Below are 19253 nucleotides of genomic sequence, written 5' to 3'. Positions count from 1 at the left end.
CCAAATTAATGCTTAGGAGACATAAAGATTAAGTGCATTTCCCAAGACTGTTTTGTAAACTAGGTATTTTGTGTCAATTCTTGACCTTTTTAAACTTACTAAGAAAAAGATCAGAAATAGTTTTAGATTAATAATTTCCAGTTGTCTTTGTTGTTTTATTAGCACAGAAAAACTGTCATTGTTTTCCTATACATTGGCAAACTATGGAGATGTTTAGAAAAAGAATTGGGTTCCTCATATTTGGGCCCAGCATTTTTGCCCCAGAGGTTCACCCTGTTTTTGAGTTTGACAAGTGTGTTCCTGCTTTGCACCAGCAGGGGACACTCAGTTTCCAGAGAGGGGTACCATTCTCTACCAAAATGGTGTAGATTCTTTTTCTTGTCAGAGGTGGGATCCAAAAAGACTTTGTCCTGGATTTTACAGTTTCAAGTGGATCCAGTATGTGGTCTAAACGATTTGATGAGGCCTTTTTTGAGACAGAGCTAATAGGCACATTTTCACTACAACGGGAAAAATAAAAAGTCAAAATTGACTTGAAAACCAAGTGTGTTGTCAGACACCCAAAGATAGGTCGCACTGGCAACTCGAGGGCAGCAAAGGTGCCCATCCACAGAACTGGAAGCTGCCATCCACGCTGGAAGGTGGGAGGCGAGGGCGGTGAGAAGGTCCGTCAGGCGCTGCCTCTCTCCTGCCTTAGCCGCGTGATTCAACAGGAATTCAGAAAAGACCCCAAAGCATTTGTAATGCCTTTCCCTTCTTCCCCACCCCCCAGTTCCTTCTTCAGTAGCCTTCCTTGCTAATTAACACTGGCTCCGCAGGGATATTTACCTTTTCTCTGCTGGATTCCTGCGGTTTTGAAAGAATTCAGGTACTCGTTGGTTGCCAAGGAATTCGCATTACCTCACAGGCTGCACACTGTCCAGAGTCTGCCACAGCAGTGAGTGGGGGGGTGGGGGGCTTTGGAGACAGCAGCGAGGGCAAGAAAACCCTCTCCGGTGCTCAGTGTCACCCTCGCTGGCAGGCCCCTGCTGTTTGTGAAGTTTGAGTCATTTCTGGCTCCAAAGACCAGGGATCAGGCTGGTAATCTCCTCCCAGACGGCTCCGTGGGGCGCTGCCTCGTCACTGCAGCGCGCTGGCAGTCTCCCGCCTGCAGCTGGTTGACAGCAGATCAGAGAGCCCTTGGGCCTCTTGTTCTCGTCCATAAGATTTGTCTGGGTCAGGCCAGGATGAAACCCAGTGGCTCCTGGCAAGGCTGCCCCGGAGGTGCTGTCTCTTCATCCTCCGGACCTTTCTGGCTCGGCATGGCTACACCTGCTGCAAGATAACTCAGGTGCCCCAGCCAGGGGCTCCACGGGGCTGGCTTCCTTTTTCTTTTGTACTTTTGGACTGAAGGTTTGTTAGATGATGTGGACTCTCAAAGGGGAGGGGCTCACTGCCCTACTTCCAGATTATCTCTGACTCCGGCTATTCTGCTGTGTCCGTGAAAAACAGCATAGGTTTTGAATGGAGGAAGAGGGTTAAAAGGATTCCACTAAGTCTGTGCTTTCCTTCCTGTTTTGGTTCCACACTGGTGATGTTCCTGGGACAAGCAACTCGTGTGCAGTTTCAATTCATACTTGCCCAGTACCTTCAATGTGCCTAACACAGGATCCCTACCCATGGACACTCAAGAGTTTTAGACAGATCGTTATTGTTGTCCCCATTCTCATGGAGAAACATTAAGAAGCAAAAAGGAAATGTAGCTTTTGACTTCAGAATTCATTATCAGGGGGCACATGGGTGGCTCAGTGGGTTAAGCCTCTGCCTTCCACTCAGGTCATGATCCCAGGGTCCTGAGATCGAGCCCCATGTCAGGCTCTCTGTTCAGCCAGGAGCATGCTTCCTCCCTTCTCTCTCTGCCTGCTTGTGATCTCTCTCTCTGTCAGATAAATAAATAAAATAGTAAAAAAAAAAAAATTCATTATCAGAACAAAGATTATGTATTTCAGTGTGGTTTATAACAAGGCATATACTTCTCCATCGGTGGGCTATGAAATAGTAAACAGAGTTTCAGATTTGGCAAAGAAGTCCAGGCTACCCCCTCCCCCTTATTTTTTATATTTTTGGTTTAAAGGTCAAGGCTGTGAAATGCTGTCATCAGAGCTTTTTCTAAATTTTGATTTCATTAAGAGGGAGATTCAAGACTCAATTCATCATTTTGATTTCAGTATGTGCCAGCATAAGTATTTGCAAATGTGGTCCTGGGGTGGCTGGTAAATTACGTCTTTTAGGTTGCGGCTAATGAAGAGCTCGCGTTGAAGCTTGCAGACCTAGATGGGTTGAAATTTGATATGTGAAGTTCTAAATCAGGGGTCACAAACCTACAGACTCCCAAGGACATTCACTGAGAGGGAGCATGAGTGTGAGTAGGGGGAGGGGCAGAGGGAGAGAGAATCCCAAGCAGACTCTGCCTTGAGCAGAACTTGAGGCTCCATCTCACATACCTGAGATCACAACCTGAGCCAGAATCAAGAGTTGGACACTTAACCGATCAAGCCACCCAGGCACCCCGAGAATATCTAGATTTTTATTGAGAAACTTACTTCTGTTTTTAGACTTTGAATTTTGAAACCATTTCAGACTTCTAGAAAAGCTGTAAAAGTAGCGCAAAGTTACATTTTACCCTGCATCTAGAGATCCCATTCGGATTTTGCCATTTGTCCTAATAATGTTCTCTGTAACAAAAGCCTCTGAGCCCGGATCACGTGGTTTATTTAGTTGTCATGTCTCTTGGTCCCCTTTGGTCTGGAACGGTTCCCTCAGTCTTCCCATGACTTTTATGACCTTAGCATTTGTGAAGATGACAGGCCAGTCATTTTTTAGGATGTATTTCCATTGGAATTATCTGATATTTTTTCATGAGTAGACCCAGCTTATGTATTTTTGGCCAGAATACCACAGAAGCGATGCCATGTTGTTATTGCATTAAAACTGATGGCACGCGATAATGATTTATTGGTATTTGACCACTTGGTGAAGGTTATGTCTACTAGATCTGTCTGCTGTAAGATTACTTTGTTTTCCGCTCTCTCATTAATAAGTGTCTTCTGAGGAGATTTTGAGACCACATAAAATCTCATCCCTCCTCTCGCTTTAACTCAGTGATTTTACTCTCCATTGATGTTTCTTGCCTGAGTTATTACTATGACAGTTGCCGAATGATGACTTTCTGATTCTATTATTCCTTTTCCTTTTATTATTTGGCATTTTATTCCAAGGAAGAGCTGTCTCTTCTAACCGTTTATTTATTCATTTATTTATTTATACCAGTGGGGACTCAAGGACTCCTCTGTTTTATTTGATGGGTTATAATCCTTTATTATCAGGATTTATTTTGACATCATATTGTCTCAGATTTGGCCAGTGGGAGCCCCTGTAAACTGGCTTTTGTGTCCTTTCATTTCTTTGAGCACAAGATGTTTCAGGCTTCTCTCATTCTTTCTGCACCCCAGCTCTAGAATCAACCATTTTCTCAAAGGGGCACTAGTTGCTTTTAATGGAGAGCAGTATTTAGAAATTAAGATCCAAGAGCTAGATAATCTCATTGCTCTGGGATATCTCTGCTTTCAGGTCCTTGAAATGGGTAGACCAAGGAAATCTATGTTTGTGTGTTGTGTGTGTATATATATATATATATATATATATATATAGACAGAGACACACATTGCCTTTTATATTTATTTTTGTATCTGTTTCCATACGTTGAAAAGCAGGAATTTATACGAATACCTCCAGTTCTCCTTCAAAACTACAGAGTTCATTTGAGACTTTCTCTGTCCTTGTTTTCTATCTCTCTTCTCCAACAGTGAAAAATCTGACTCTCTTTATCTTCCAACATATTTATTTACCCAATTCCCTTGTGTGTAGCCAACCTCTGGACCTCCTTGGCCACTGTCTCCCTCAGATGCCCTCCTTGTGTGGACTCTGACCCTGTGGGACCGCCATCCTGCATGGATAACTCTGTGTACTGCCTGTGGGCCGCCTTCCTATGCTGTCCTCCATCATCCTCCATACCAGTCATGGCTGTAGGAAGGAAGGTCTAGTTTTTAAACACTGGCCAAATCAACCAGGTGTTTTGTTTTGTTTTGTTTTAAAACAATTTGCGGGCTAATCAGAACTTGATTGGTAGGCTGGTAGAACCTCTAGTCTAGATAATACGAAGGAGATGTTGGGAACTGGTGACCAGAGATGAACATGGTCTTTTAATAGGGGCTTTAGTGAGAACCCTATCATTTTAGGAGGGAAGAGATGAGCGTTCATACACCTATGTGGCCTTCTACATTCCCCATCGGGCTAAACAAAATAGAGGATGGCTTTTGGCCCTTTTGGTAACTTTCCACCGAGCCTAAGTTTGTTTTTGTTTTTGTTTTCTCTAATTCTCACTTCTAACTGCTTTTTACGCTCTTTAGAAGCCCCCTCTGTGACACCAATAATCTCGTCCTTACTGGAGTTCAGAATATAAATTCCTCAGGGAGAAGGAAGATTAGGACGAAGAAACATTGTTAGAGATGCAGTCCGATTGAAAAAAGAAGTGTAGAAATGACAGATGAGTGGAGTACCAGGTTACTCAACTGGCAGGCTTTTGCCAATCTTTTCATGTTGTCGATCAAGTTAGATCAGATCATCATATCAAGGAGAGATGAAAAGCCTCTTTCTCTGAAGCAGAACCTTTTCCCTCCCTCTCCATCATTATTCTTTTGAGGGGGAGAGGATGGCAGGAGGTATGTCACTGTGAGGTAATGTCTGGGTGAGGCAAGCAGGCCCCGTGTGGGTCCTCTTTGCATTTCTTAAGAACTTCAGAGAATGACTGTCTCCCACTTGATTGGGGAATGGCTATAGAAGGAAGATTGGGATGCATAGGTAGGGTTTACTTACTGTGGAGTGACATGGTTAGAAGTTAGGTGATAACTACTACTATTTTTCAGAAGTTTCTGAAAAATCAGAGGTCCTTCTCATGCACAGACATAATGGACATCAGACCCTTGTCCCTTAGCCATACATGCCTGGTCAGCATTGTCTCTTCGTCCACATCCTTCTTCCTGTCCTCATGTTTGTTTATTTTAATTTCAGGGTTTTTGGGGGGTTGTTTTTCACTTTTCTTTCTTTGGCTTTCATATATTTCTAGTACAGGGAATTAGGAAGTGGAGATAGTGGGTGGGTGAGAAGAAATAGAGAAGAGGAACATTTTTAAATGCTGCCCTTTAATGTGGTGGAAATTCATGTTGACTTCATAGTCTGAGTAAGCATATGTAAATAATTTGTAAATCATATGAAAATAAACTTGTGGCCTTCCAGGACTTTTTTTCACACACTTGGATGTGCCTCTTGGGAAAACCACTTTAGCGAAGGGTGATATGGTTATGGCGGTATGTAAACAGGGGTTGATATTTACCATAACCATTCGACTCAAGTGTCCTTTTGTTGATGTTGAGCATCACTGGAAAGTTTTCTCTTTCCCTGGTTACTTCCTTCAGAGGCACGTATATTTTATACTTCGGTCTTCTTTTGGCAGTCGTCCAGGGTATCAAATTGCTGCTCTGTTTTCAGTGGGCTCCATGTTTAATCCCTCCGTCTTTTGCCTTCATTCCAAATTCAGGAATTAGTCTCTTACACGATGCTCATATTTAAGCTGTTCTTGCAGACCTAGGCTTTGTGTGCTGTTAACGCTGCCATTGTTATTTCTTAACATGAACTTTAAAGATCAGCTCTGGTATTTCTGCCGATGAGTTTTAAATCTATATAACGTTATGCCGACAGTTTTTTCTTTTTGCTTCGTGTTGTCCATAGAATTCTATGGTGCCATGCACTGTATCCACACCCACGGGGTATTTCTTGACCAGCTCACGCCCTGTCATCCACAGCATCCCACACACAGTTTCCCAGGCATGGGTAACTCTGTTTTTATTTTTCACTCTTCCTATTGGTCTAAGGTTCTGTAAAAGTAGCAGCTACATGTGTTGCAGAGTCAGTGTAGGGGGTGGGGAATATTGATGAATTTATTCAAGTTTCATTTTTGAACTTAATGTTACTTATGGAAATTCAGTGTGTTATTACAACAGCCAGATCTGCAGACAGCATTATGGAGGGTGAGAAAATAATTCAATTTAGGGAGAAATGATTATTTCAACATTGAACCAGTTATTTATGGGACAACAACATTGTGACTAAGAACATGAGTTTTGGAGTTGGGACAGCCTTGGTTTCGATTCTGGGTGTGGTTTTTTTTTTTTTTTTAAGTTTTTATTTAAATTCCAGTTAGTTAACATACAGTGTAATATGTGTTTCAGGTGTTACAGTATACTAATTCAACACTTCCAAGCAATACCTGTGCTCATCATAACTAGTACACTCCTTAATCTCTCCCCACCCTTCACTGTGTAGACGTTTTTTATTTTGATGTAGTCCCAATAATTCATTTTTGCTTTTGTTTCTCTTGCCTCAGGAGACATACCTAGAAAGAAGTTGCTATGGCCGATGTCAAAGAAGTTACTGCCTGTGTTCTCTTCCAGGATGAATTTTATGGTTTCAGGTCTCATGTTTAGGTCTTTAATCCATTTTGAATTTATTTTCATGTCTGATGGAAGAAAGTCTAGTTTCATTCTTTCACATGTGGCTGTCCAGTTTTCCCAGTACCATTTGTTGAAGAGACTGTCTTTTTCCATTGGATATCCTTTCCTGCTCTGTCCAAGATAAGTTGGCCATAGAATTGTGGGTGCATTTCTCGGTTTTCTGTTCTGTCCTACTCATCTGTGTTTCTATTTTTTGTGCCAATACCAGTACCACCCTGTTTTGATGACTACAGCTTTGTAATGTAACTTTGAAGCTGGGAATTGTGGTGCTTCCAGCTTTGCTGTGCTTTTTCAAGGTTGCTTTGGCTATTCTGGGTCTTTTGTGGTTCAATACAAATTTTAGAATTATTTATTCTAGCTCTGCAAAAATGCTGTTGGGATTTTGATAGGGATTGTATTAAATGTGTAGATGGCTTTGGGTAATATAGACATTTTAACAATATTTGTTCTTCCAGTCCATGAGCATGGAATGTCTTTCCATTTCTTTGTGTCCTCTTCAATTTCTTACATAAGTTTTCTATAGTTTTCAGAGTATGGATCTTTTAGCTCTTTGATTAGGCTTATTCCTGGATATCTTACTCTTTTTGTTGTAATTGTAAATGGGTTTGGTTCCTTAGTTTCTTTTTATGCTGTTTCATTTTTGGTGTATAAAAATGCAATGCATTTCTGTATGTTGATTTTATGTACTGAGACTTCCAATTCTAGCAGGTTTTTGGTGGAGTCTTTTGTGTTTTTTATGTATAGTATCATGTCATTTGCAAATAGGAAAGTTTTACTTCTTCCTTGCTGATTTGGATGCATTTTATTTCTTTCTGTTGTGTGACTGCTGTGGCTAGGGCTTCCATTACTGTGTTGAATAAAAGTGGTGAGAGTGGACATCCTTGTCTTGTTCCTGATCTTAGGAGAAAAGCTTTCAGTATTTTTTCCCATTGAAAATGTTAGTTGTGGGTTTTTTCATATATGACCTTTATTATGTTGAGGTGTATTCCCCTACTAAGCCTACTTTGTTGAGGGTTTTTATCAAGAGTGGATGTTGTAGGGGCGCCTGGGTGGCTCAGTTGTTAAGTGTCTGCCTTCGGCTCAGGTCATGATCCCAGGGTCCTAGGATTGGGCTCCACATCTGGCTTCCTGCTCAGCGGGATGCCTGCTTCTTTTCCATCTCCTACTCCCCCTGCTTGTGTTCCTTCTCTCACTGTGTCTCTCTGTCAAATAAATAAAATCTTTAAAAAAAAGAAAGTGGATGTTGTACTTTGTTAGTGTAATTTTGGAACAGTTACTTAATTTTTCTAGGTTACCCTTTAGTTTTTATATCTACTCTAAAAATGAGATATAATATTATCTACTTCAGGACTTGCTTTAAGGAATGAATTAAATACTATATATGAAACACTTACTATGGGAGTGGGCACTTACCAAGCACTCATTATTTGTTAATGATGTTAGCCTCCTTTTATGAATACCACATTGATCCTGAGTTCTAGCCTGCATTTCCTTGAACCCCTGTTCTGACATTTAACTTACGTCCTTTCTGTCAGGTTTGCAACTGTGAGATATGATCAAGGAGCCAAGAACATTCGGAACCAGTTCATGCACCTGACAAACTACAGTGTGAATAAGAAGAGTGGAGACTATGTCAGGTACCAGCTCCGTCTGAGCCAATATCCATGTGCGGGTGTGGTGCTCGTGGAACTTCAGCTCGCTGTCCTACATTTATCTTCATGGAACCTACGGGAAGCCGTGGTCATCTAACATATTTAGCTCCCGCTTTTCCGTTGCTTGCCCTCCCTGTTAGAGTGTCGCCTTTCTGTACCAAAATATGCCTTCCCACATTTCGTCTTCACCGTCTTTCCTCACTTCACTTAACGGGTGGGAATTTAATAGGCATATGGAACTTTTTAGAAGTCAAGAAATGAGGTTATTTCAGCACTTGGCAAAATGTATCAAAAGCTTTAAAAATATTGGTACCCTTTGACCCAGCATTTCCATTTCTAGGAACTTAAGCTTAAGAAATAACAAGAGATGTGCATACAGTTTCAGAGAGAAGAACGTTCACGACTGTACATTGTCAGGTGGAAAAAAACAGATCGCCCGACACTACTTGCAGTTGAATTTCTTTTTTGAATATATAAGATAACTAAAGCTGTCTATGTTTGCTGAGGGAGAGAAGATGGAAACTAGAAGGATATATACTAAAATGTTAGCAGTGCTTAACTGTGGTGGACAGGATCATGGGCGGGTGACTTCTGTTTTCTTCACTGTGCTTTTATGTATTTGCTAAATTTTTCTGAAGTAAATACTTGTATGATTGGGGGGAAAAAAGTTAGGAATAAATTAAATGAAGAAAGAAATGAGGCCATCTCAGAAAAAGATTTGGTGGAAGGGAGTGCCAGCCCAGCTGTGTGGAAATATTCCTTCTGCTCTGTTTTCTTTCATCCTGATAATTTTGCCAGAAAGTGGAAAAATAAAAAAGAAACCCAAACAGTTACTTTCTCCTCAGACTAAAAATAGGTGTCTAGAAGGTCCAAGGAAAGAAAGAAAAGAATCTGGAAGTGATGGCATAGTTGCCAGAGCTCTATAGATTTCATGGAGTGTCCTGTGACCAGTGTTGGGAATGGCTGAAGATACTGTATCCTTCACTCTGGAAGATGAGCAGACGCGCAGCTGGTGGTTGGTTGGGTGGTGGTAGGGAATAAGGGGGCTGCGAGACATGGTCGCATGTTGCAAGACCCTTCTGGTGGTCATGGCATTGTACTCCGTTTGCTAGTCTGCTGCTCTGGCTGTGGGGTACTTACCGCTTTCTTGTTGCCTCAGTGCATTCTCCCTTCAGTGTTACCTCAGAAAGTACCAAAAAAAAGACCTGTGTCTACCACTAACGAGGGAGGGAGCTTGCTTCAGATGGTAATGCGGTTCTGTGCTGGGTTAGCTCATTAAAATGCTACATGCTACATTACCGTAAGCTCACTAGCCCACAGACTCAGTTCTGGTCTGAAAATGGCATTAGAAGTTGTTCTGTGGGCTCATGGGACATTTACCTCAAAGACTAGGTTAGTATCCCTGAACGTTTCACTTTATTAATGTATCCACTCTTCCGTTAACATTCTTCCATACATTTCTTCCACCTTTTCCTGATACGTTACTGTTTGCTTAAAGAGGAATTTGCTGCCTTCTCCCCTACCACCCCGATCAGGGAAGCCATATGCATTTTCATTTCAATGGTAGATACGGCATATATATGACAAAAAGGACCGAGAAAACTTGCTGAGTGGAGGGCAGCAAAGGGAATGTTTTCCTAATGATCAAAAGGACAAGTATTTGTAAAAAATCTGATTTCTACTTATAGGCCTATTTGCGTGTGTGATCTTGATCCATTCCTTTGTTTCAGCTGTGATGATCCAGAGGTGGAGGATTATGGGAACAAATGGAGCATGAGTGCCATGCTTAGGTATCTGAAACAGGAAGGCAGAGATACAACTGGTGAGTACTAGGCCTTTTTCTTTGTTGACCTCTCTCCTCTATCTAGCCTGCCCTGGCCTCTCAGCATGAATCACGCTCTTTTAGTTCTGACCGTGTTGCTGAGACATCTGATGGGGTCATTGGTGGTGGTGTCAAGTTTTCCTGTCCTGTTCAAGATGGAGAACAGGCTTTCCATGAGCCCTGAAATTCCTTTCCTTATTTCTAGTTTGGAAGGCACCCTAAAACCTTAGCCTTTAGTGAATTAATCCTTCTTGAGTGTTGAAGTGCAAACTGAAATACTCCATATTGGCCCGGGGTGCAAATTCGTCCATGTTGATCTCTCTCATTCATGTTGCTGAGTTGGAGAATGAGCAGCGTCAAATATGAGTTCAGGGCTTGGCGTCAAAATGGACACTATTGCTGAGCTTCGAGCAGGGTGGGAAGTGCGCAAAAGGCTAACGCTTAGTCCCCGAAGGAAAGAGTGATAGGAGAAGGCTGAGAAGGGGGGAGTGAGGCTTCTTTTCCATTCCTTGTCTGTCTTTTGTTGTAGCAGGCCACTCGAGCACAGTCCCCAGCACCTATTTTCTGGCCTGCGTCAACTTATTCATAGATATTCATAGATAAGATAACTCGCCTTCTCCGGGAGAAGCACAGCCACCACCTAGAGACTTTTTGGAATGAGCACACATGCTTTTATAAATCACTGGAATCCAGTCTTTCTACTCCATGCATTATAGTGTTTCTTCCTACTTCTTCTATTGCTATTGCTGCTGCTTTTTCTTTTTCTTTTTCTTCTTCTTCTTCTTTTTTTTTTTTTTGTAGCATTGATGGCCCATGTGGAAGACCTGATTATTAAGACTATCATCTCTGCTGAACTAGCTATTGCTACAGCCTGTAAAACCTTTGTTCCTCACCGCAGCAGTTGTTTTGGTAAGGAGAATCAAGAAGCTTAATATGTTTTATGAAAAGGGGCTTGGGAAGTTGGGACAGGATCCTGGGGTAGACAGGCTTAGTGATTCTGCAGGAGTAAGAGGTGTGTGGTGGACTTTTCTTTCTAGGCTAACATAGCACATGAAGGTCCCACTGAGAGGCCAGTGGTGGAGGTCCCCTGAGGACTCACTAGCTTTCTGTATGGGAAGCAGGGGTTGGAACCAAAGTATGGGTCTCTTTGTCAGAGAGCAATCAGAAAAAGCCTGCAATGGGCTGTACAGGAATCCAGCTCTAACAAATATATTCCAGAGCTCTTTGGCAGCCAGACTGGGAACCGTTCCAAGAAGCTCTGGCTGGTACCAGTATGTGCTTTCTCCCAGTTTCCAATGACTCCTCCTTTTTGTTTTAGTCTTCTTTCTAGTGGATCTCTCCCCCTGCTTCCCTTTCTTCTCCTCTTCCTCCTTCCGTCTCCTTTTGTCCCATCCGTGACTCCCCAGTTGCACAGAGAAGGAGTAAGACATAGTTCACAGCTCCTAGATCAGGAAGCCTGTTGCCTACTGACCCACTGGCTGTGACCAGCTCCAAGGGTGCCTGCGCATGTTTGCTTTCTGTGTGGTTATGAGCTTTTTAGTGATGGCCAGCAGCAGCGTCTATAAAGTCCCACGGGGCTTTTAGCAGGTGGTAGGCTTTGTTAGTAAAACACACCAGGATCATTGCTGGGGGGATATTTAAAGTAGCGCAGTAATGAGGATGTACAGCATGGTTTGCTCGGGAGGCAGGGTAACAGGAAAGTAGAGAACATGGGCGTTAGAGCCTCAGGGAGTTAATTTAAAAGCCGTTTGTTTAAAAGCCATTCCCTTAGTAGTTTTCTCATTTTCAGCACGTTACTCCAGTCCTGTTTCCTCAGCTTTAAAATGGCGGTAATGATGGTACCTACCTCCCAAGGGTACCGTGGAGATGAGATGAGATGAGATAAGCAAAGCAACTGGCCCAATGTCTGCTTCTCAATTTGTACTCAATAGAAATCATTTCTTTGTTATTTTTATAACTAGAATTAATAATTCTTGACCTCTTTCATGGATTATCATAATAATCTGTACTTGAGGGACACTAAACAAAGGGAGGTGTTGAGACTCTGAATAGAAGAACATAGATTAACCAGGACCTGAAATCATATAGGAAAAGAAGAGGTTGTGACATCTTTTCTAGATGTAATTATGTTCATATCTTGTAAAACCCTCACATGGCTCCTTAGGCTTAACTAGTAAATAGAAACTTGACATGACTTCAAGGCTTCTAAGGACTTGACCCCAGCTTCATATTCTAGAAATTCTAGAATTTTCTAGAATCTCCTCTTATATCTCATAATCCAACTACACCACTGAGCACTCCATGCCACTGTGCCTTGGTGTAAATTCTGCTATCCTGTCTGCCTGGCACACTTCTGTTCATATTCTAAGACTCATGTTCACTATTGCCTTTTCTAGGAACCCTTGCTTAACAAAGTGCCCTGTTGTGTCTCCTTTCTCACACTGTTTGATCCTTTGTTCTGTTATATTCTTTTCCTATCATATTGTGATGGTTTGTTTACACATGCACTTACTTGGTAGTCTCTGAGCTTATACTCTCAATTCTCAGTAGCCACTGTGTGTCTCCTTCCCCTCTTACCGTCTTTTTGTCAAACAGACCTTTCACTGTCTGCCTAGGCCTGCCAGCTCCTTCCCTTCCCCTGTGTCTTTGCACCTGCTTTATCCTGTGTCTGATAAATTTTTCTCATGTTAACTTTACTTATTGATTACCGACATCTTTTCAAGATGAAGTCAAGTGTCAATTCTTTGGTGAATTTTTCCCTAAATATTCCAGTCACAGTTAGCCCTCCCAGCTCCCAGCTTTCCTTTCATAATCTGCGGTGGTACCTGATTGTCATCTGGTACCCATTTATGTGTCTCACTTCCCTCCTGGACTAGAGGCTCCTTGCAGACAGGAGTGGTATCTCCCTAGTTTCTGTTCCTGTTGTGCACAGTAGCATTGTTTTTGCTTTTAGAGGATGTTCAAGAAGTGTTTGTTGAGAGAATCATTGGTACTTGCTTTTTTGCCCTTTGGTGGCCTGATAGTGGGCTTCTCAGTAGATCTGATTTGGTAAGGGCCTAGAGCTCTTAGTGCTATTCTAAACTGTCTGAGCAAGGGGTGATTGAACATATTTTCAACTTCAGAAACCTCACTAGGTTAAAAAACTTCTTTTCCACATCTACTTGACTCTTATATGAGGGTAAATTTCCTGCTGTAAAAATCTTTGTTGTAGAAATGATCATAAGCTGTTCTGAAGGTTTCTTCTTCTGTTTGTTTTATTACCTGATTGCCTTTTGGGAGCTTGAGAATTTCTGGAACTTAGTGGCAGTAGAGATTCCGATATGAGTAAGTAGTGACTTTCTCTGACTCAGTGAAATACCCCTAAGTCCATTTCATCATCCCTGGGTCCCCTTTCCCCCTCCCTCCTCTTCTTCAGCTTTAATAAAGTGAGTGCATCTGGAGTTTTTTAAGTTGTTGACTGTCTTGGCTTTTGTGGTTCTAATTCCACTTCCTGTCAGCCCTGGGATTTTGTGTGCTTCGTTAACCTCCCCCATCAGATATGATTCTGCATACGTGTGTATATTTGTGTGAGTCTCTCTGGCTCCCACTGACTCCTGTGAACTTCCCCTGGGGTTTAAGTTACAAGGAATAAACTGGGTTTGTTTTTTTTCCTTCTTTCTTTCTTAACTTGTTTTAGAGTAAACAGGAATCGAGAGCTTCCCGGAATAATTTGGCTTACTTAGAGCATTGGTGCTTTTAGTGGAAGCCAGTAGTCCAGTGATGGGGTCCACTATATCCTTTCAAGTCGTGGTTTCACACGTACACATTAAGGATCTTGGCCAGGAGCAGTCCATTTCTATCTAAGCATTTCTGTCCTTGTGATTTCTTTCCCACTCTACCACCTGTAATGCCTGACGATTGCTCTTTGGTACTGCCAGTATTCTATTCATCTGTTTATCTATGCATTTAACTTATTTTCAGTCCCTGCTGAAAGGCATAGATTGTAAGTGTTGTTCTTCTCAAGCTGGATTTTACATGGATGATATCTACATACACCTGCATTGTATTATTGGTATTTAAATGTAGACCTAGGAGCCTTCGCAAACAATCTTAAGACTTAGCCGTGTAATGCCTTCTCATAGATTATACATCTGGAAAGGACCCCAGAGAATAATTAGTCCATAAAAAGAAGTTGAGACCTGACAAACTGGAGCCCTTCCTGAGGTCCCAGAGCTCATGAGTGGAAGAGCCCACATGAAGGAGACCCAGCCTGGAGGGCAGGGGCCCACGGGATGGTTGGCTGTCAGGTCACCTTAATCACTGGACTCTTGTCTTACAGACTTTTTGATGCCTCTCCCAATAAAATAGATTTCTGGCACTCTAATTTGTATTGCCTTCAAGGTTGTAAAAATATGGTACCATGTGAAATGTATGTGTAAACAGCAACCCTTTAAGTATGCTTAGGAAATTGGCACTGTGACATAACTGGCAACGAGAAGGGCTTTTTTGACCAGTTGGAGAAAACCAGCCAAGAGCAACAGGATGTTAGCTGTCCTTTACAGATGTTGCTGCTGACAGCAGTTTTATCTCTGTGTGTGAGGGCGGCTAAAGTAACAGGCCAGGAGCCTGGTCCTCTCTGGCTTGGGACTCCTCTGAGCCAGCTGCCATGCCCCTTGTAGAGGCGATGTGGCTGGCCTTGTTTAGGTCAGAGACCAATGACCTCTTTGCTCGGGACGATCCACGCTCAGTACGGCTCTGTCTGTTGAATGAATGCTACTTTGGCCTTCCATTGCTCTTATTCTAGACCATTTCATAGGGTAAGCTGACATTCTCAGAGGGTGGGTGTCCATAAATATTTGTGGAAGACACAAAAGTGGGCAGCATACATTCCCCAATTACGTAAACTGCTTGACCATCACCAATAGAAGTCAGCAAACAGTTCATTTTTCTTTCTTTCTTCTTTTCTGACAGTTCACTTTTCGACAGAGTCTCCTTTCTGCTTTATTCCATGCTCCTCTTCAGGTCGGAAGGGAAGGGAAGTTCACTGTGGAAGGTTCGGGGGAGGAAGTACCTACTGTTGTCAAACACTTTTCATTGGTTTTTCCCTTTAGCCCTCTTTTGAGAGTTTTATTGGTATTTGTTACCCATGGTTTTATAACAAAGACAAGGGATTTGGAAAGGTTAAATAATCTGTTCCTAGGTCATGCAGTTGGCCAAGCCAAGTTTGGGAGCCAGGTCTCTCTGGCTCTTTCTCCACTCACATAAAGACAAGTTCTGATGAGTCTGACCACTTTTGGCACATCCCATATCCTGGATTCTTCTCCTGCCCTCCTGTAACTAGATCTCAGGAAAAAGGATATCACTCTCTCTAGCTGATCAGGCCTGAAAAAGACACTCTTTCGGCTCTCATCAACAGTACCAAGTCCTAGAAACTGCTTTCAAATCTACCTTTACATATGGTAGCCAGATACCATGTTGATGTATTGGACTAGTTAACAAATTGGCTCTGGGCTTTCTCTTTTATTTAGCTCATTTTCCTGTGGGATCTTGATTTGCTTTTTTCCAACTTCTCCTTCTGGACCCCAGATAAAGACTTCCTCCTTAGGTTTTCAACTCAAATCCAAAGCCAAGGTAAAAAGAATTTCTTTATACAATAGCATTTGACTGACAGTGCGGACTGGCTAATGTCAGCACTTTCCACTGACTTAGGATCACAGCTGCAGCCGGGGCTTTGTTTCTGGAGAGGGTGAGTGGATTGATTCCACAATTAGTGGTGTGACATGTTTAGTAATCTTTTAGGCGTTGGACGTGTTATTATTTGCCCTATCAAATCTTTTTTCCCCTCCCTTCCTAGACCACCCTTTATCAGGTTTTTAAAAAATATGTCAATATGTAAAAATATTAATAAAAATGCCTCTTATTGTCTTTTTGGTTAATAGCTTTATTATGAATATTTCGAGTCTTGTCCTAGGGTTACTTTGGGGGAGTAGCTACATATTACTTGGTCTTTTTCAAAAATCATACAGTATTTTTCACTTAATTGGTTTTCTTTTAGCCTTTTCTTTTCTTTTTCTTTCTTTTAGCATTTCTTGATTGCTTTCTCTGTGCTTTTTATGGTGTACACTGCTTGTAGTATACAATGAATGAGGCATGGCCCTATCCTCCAGTGGTGTGGAGGAGCAGACATGAAGTGATAAATGACAGTACAGGGAGCAGAGGGACTCAGGCACTCTTGGAATACACCAGAGCTACTGGCTATACCTAAGGGAAGCTGGGGAAAGCCATTTGTAATGGAGGGAATAGGATGTGCCCAGCACAGTGTCCAGACACAGTGTGACATTTTTTAAAGTGGGAAGCTCACTGTGACTAGATAGAGCCTGCGTGGGAAGCGGTGACAGGAGAGGAGATATGGAAGTAGATTGGAGCCTGATTATAGAGGACTGACATGTATAAATTTATCCTATAGATGATAGACAGCCACTGGAGTTTTTTGAGCCAGGAGAGCAGTAAGATTATTATTATTATTTGCTTTCATTTTTATCATGATATGAGCCAAACTGGTAAGACAGAATTACAATAAAGGGAATACTATACAACATGACCAGAAGTAACTAAAATCCTGCAGGAGCCAACCTGACATCAAGTGTCTGTTGTTGGGGCAGTTCACAGTTTGTCTCTATCTGACAGACTGATGTCTTAGAAATTCTCATAGCCATATGGAGCACAGACTGCAGCGGGGAGAGACTAGTCCTAGGGAAATGGATGGGGAGGTAAGAAGTATGTAGTGATAATATAGACTGAGCAATCCCACTTGTAGATTGTTTACCCAAGAAAAGTAATACATGTTCACACAAATACCTGTATGTGAAGGTTTAGAGCAGCTTTATTCATAATCATCAAAAATCAGAAGCAACCCAGCTGTCCATGAACTGTTGAATGGACGAATAGGTTGTGGTATATCCATAACATGGAATAAAAGGAATGGACTACACTGTTGAAACACAGTAACGTCAATAAATCTCAGAAGCACAATGCTGAGTGAAAGGAGCCACTCTCAAAGGCTAATACCATATGATTTCATTTATTTGACTTTCTGGAAAGGTAGAGATCAGATCAATGATTGCTGGTGGGATGGGGAGTGAGAATTGAGTCTAAGGGGGCATGAGGAGTGTCTGATAGAATTGTCCTTTATCTTAATTGTGGTGATGGTTAAGTGACCATATACATTAGTGTAAACTCATCAGACTCCAATTGAAAAGGGTTTTTTTGTATGTAAATTATACAATAATTTTATTGTCTCGCTTTAAAACAAGAAACAATAATAGGTGGATGAATCTCAGAAAGGCTAAATGAAAGAGCCAGACTCAAGAGAGTACATACAGGATGCTTCCATTTATAGGGCTTTCTGGAATGGACAAAATGAATCTATGGTGAAAGAAAGAAGAATAGTGATTATCTGGGGGTATGATGAGGGGAAGCAAGGTATTTACCAGGAAGGGGCATGAGGGATCTTTCTGGAATGATGGAAATGTTCTGTATGGGTTGAGATGAGTGTGGATTACATGGATGTATCCAATTATCATGCATGATCAAATTGTACACTTAAGATCTGTCCCTTTCATTATATATGAATTCTGTGTCAAAAAGGAATTTATATGATTGGATTAAAGAGAAATAGAGAAGAGATCTGGTAGTGTGTAGGATTTCCGACGTGGTGAAGAGAGTGTTTCTAGCTTTGGCAACTGGCCGATGGGGTTACCATTTTCCAAGGTGAAGAATAATGGGAATCCAAACAGGTTTGGGGGAAAGATAACAAGTTATGTTCTGTTGAGGTTGAGTACTCATGGGATATCCTAGTGAAGTTATCCAGAAGGCGATTGGAGTTAGGGATTTGGTGTCCAGGAGACACTTGACTAAAGATAGAGATTTGAATGTCATCATCATGATATTAATTGCAGCCATGAGAATACATGAGATCACCCAAGAAGAGAAGTAGAATTGAGAAGGAAAGAGCCCTGAGGATGCCACCCTGAGCAAACCTACCAGTGAATAGCTGGGCAGAAGAGAAGTGTGAAAGGAGGAGGAGAAGCAGAAGAGAGCAGTGGCCTGGAACCAAGGGAGAAGGAAGTTCCAATAAGTAAGGGGTGGTCAACAGTTTCAGATGTTTGGGCTTCGCAGTAAGGTGGTCTTTGGTGATCACAGTGAGAACAGCCACTGACTTAGAGCATGGGAGCAAATCCCTATGGGCTGGGGAATGGAATAGGCTGTAAGAAGGTTAAGGCAGTTAAGGGTAGATCGCTTTTACGGGAAGCTGCATTCAAGAAATAGGGAGAAAAGGGCACCAGTGAGAAGTAGAGGTGGTGCCAGGCTTCCCCTCACTTGCTCACGAGAGTATTTTCAAGTTTGTTTTGATTTGGCTGGGGACTGAAGGAAATACATCATGAAAGAAAATTTTCCTAAGGAAACATTGTTGAACAAGGTGGGAGCAACAGTTCTTTGAAAATACTTGCTCTTCTGTTGTGAGAGGACAAGAGAGAGGAACAAAGAAAGTAGCTCTCAGAGCGGGAAAAACCTAGTTTGCCTGCACCCTTTAATGACAAGAACACTGCTATGTCTCATCCCGGATTACCAAGTTTTTGAAATTCTAGACACTGGCAAAACACACAATATTGAAGGTGAAGTTTAATATTAGTGCAACCTCCTTTTTACCTTTTAAAATCTTAAATGTCCATGAAAAAGACCAGTCATAAGTTAAAAGGGTCATTATAAGGACTTTGTAGCCTGTCAAGGGCCCAAATTATTTTTCTTAAGCTGAGTTGATTATTTTAAGAGATAAACCTGATACAAATGCTACTTTTTCATACCATTTCCCATTTCCCACCCCCCAAACCCTGTTCCAGTCCCAGCCTCTAAGGGGAGCTGGGCTTGGCTCTGGGTTATAATGCTGTCCCAAACTTAGCCCACTTTTAGATGGTAGTAGATCTAAGCCTTGTGCGCATACAGATACAGTCAGAGCCAAAACTGATTTTGAGATTGTTAAGCACTGACGGGTTTCATTCACCTGAGTAAAAATGCACTTGGTACTATAAAGGGCATTTTCTCTCTTTGGGTTATTTTATTTTATTTTTTTCTTCCTAGAATGTTAGTTCTCAGACTTTCAACTGAGATACTTGGAATTTGCCTCTTAATTGG

The 19253-nt window shown here is 41.8% G+C and overlaps 1 protein-coding gene across 21 annotated transcripts in view; it reads left to right on the top strand.

Annotated features, from left to right (window-relative positions):
• The window catches only part of TTLL5 (tubulin tyrosine ligase like 5), a 284568-nt gene that overhangs the window by 42682 nt on the left and 222633 nt on the right, over positions 1-19253 (top strand). For all 21 annotated transcript variants that reach the window (XR_006604351.1, XR_006604357.1, XR_006604352.1 and 18 more), the window contains exons 10-12: positions 8144-8245; positions 9991-10082; positions 10884-10991. Coding sequence is in view for 16 of the 21 variants with exons in the window: in XM_013058395.2 (XP_012913849.2) it covers positions 8144-8245; positions 9991-10082; positions 10884-10991 (302 nt within the window). In the remaining 5 variants the exon portion in view is untranslated. The remainder of the gene's footprint in view (positions 1-8143; positions 8246-9990; positions 10083-10883; positions 10992-19253) is intronic.

This window comes from Mustela putorius, unplaced genomic scaffold (genome assembly GCF_011764305.1).
Source record: "Mustela putorius furo isolate JIRA1106 unplaced genomic scaffold, ASM1176430v1.1 tig00000129_pilon_pilon_pilon, whole genome shotgun sequence".
Lineage (NCBI taxonomy): Eukaryota > Metazoa > Chordata > Mammalia > Carnivora > Mustelidae > Mustela > Mustela putorius.
This window is presented reverse-complemented; position numbering and strand designations above follow the sequence as displayed.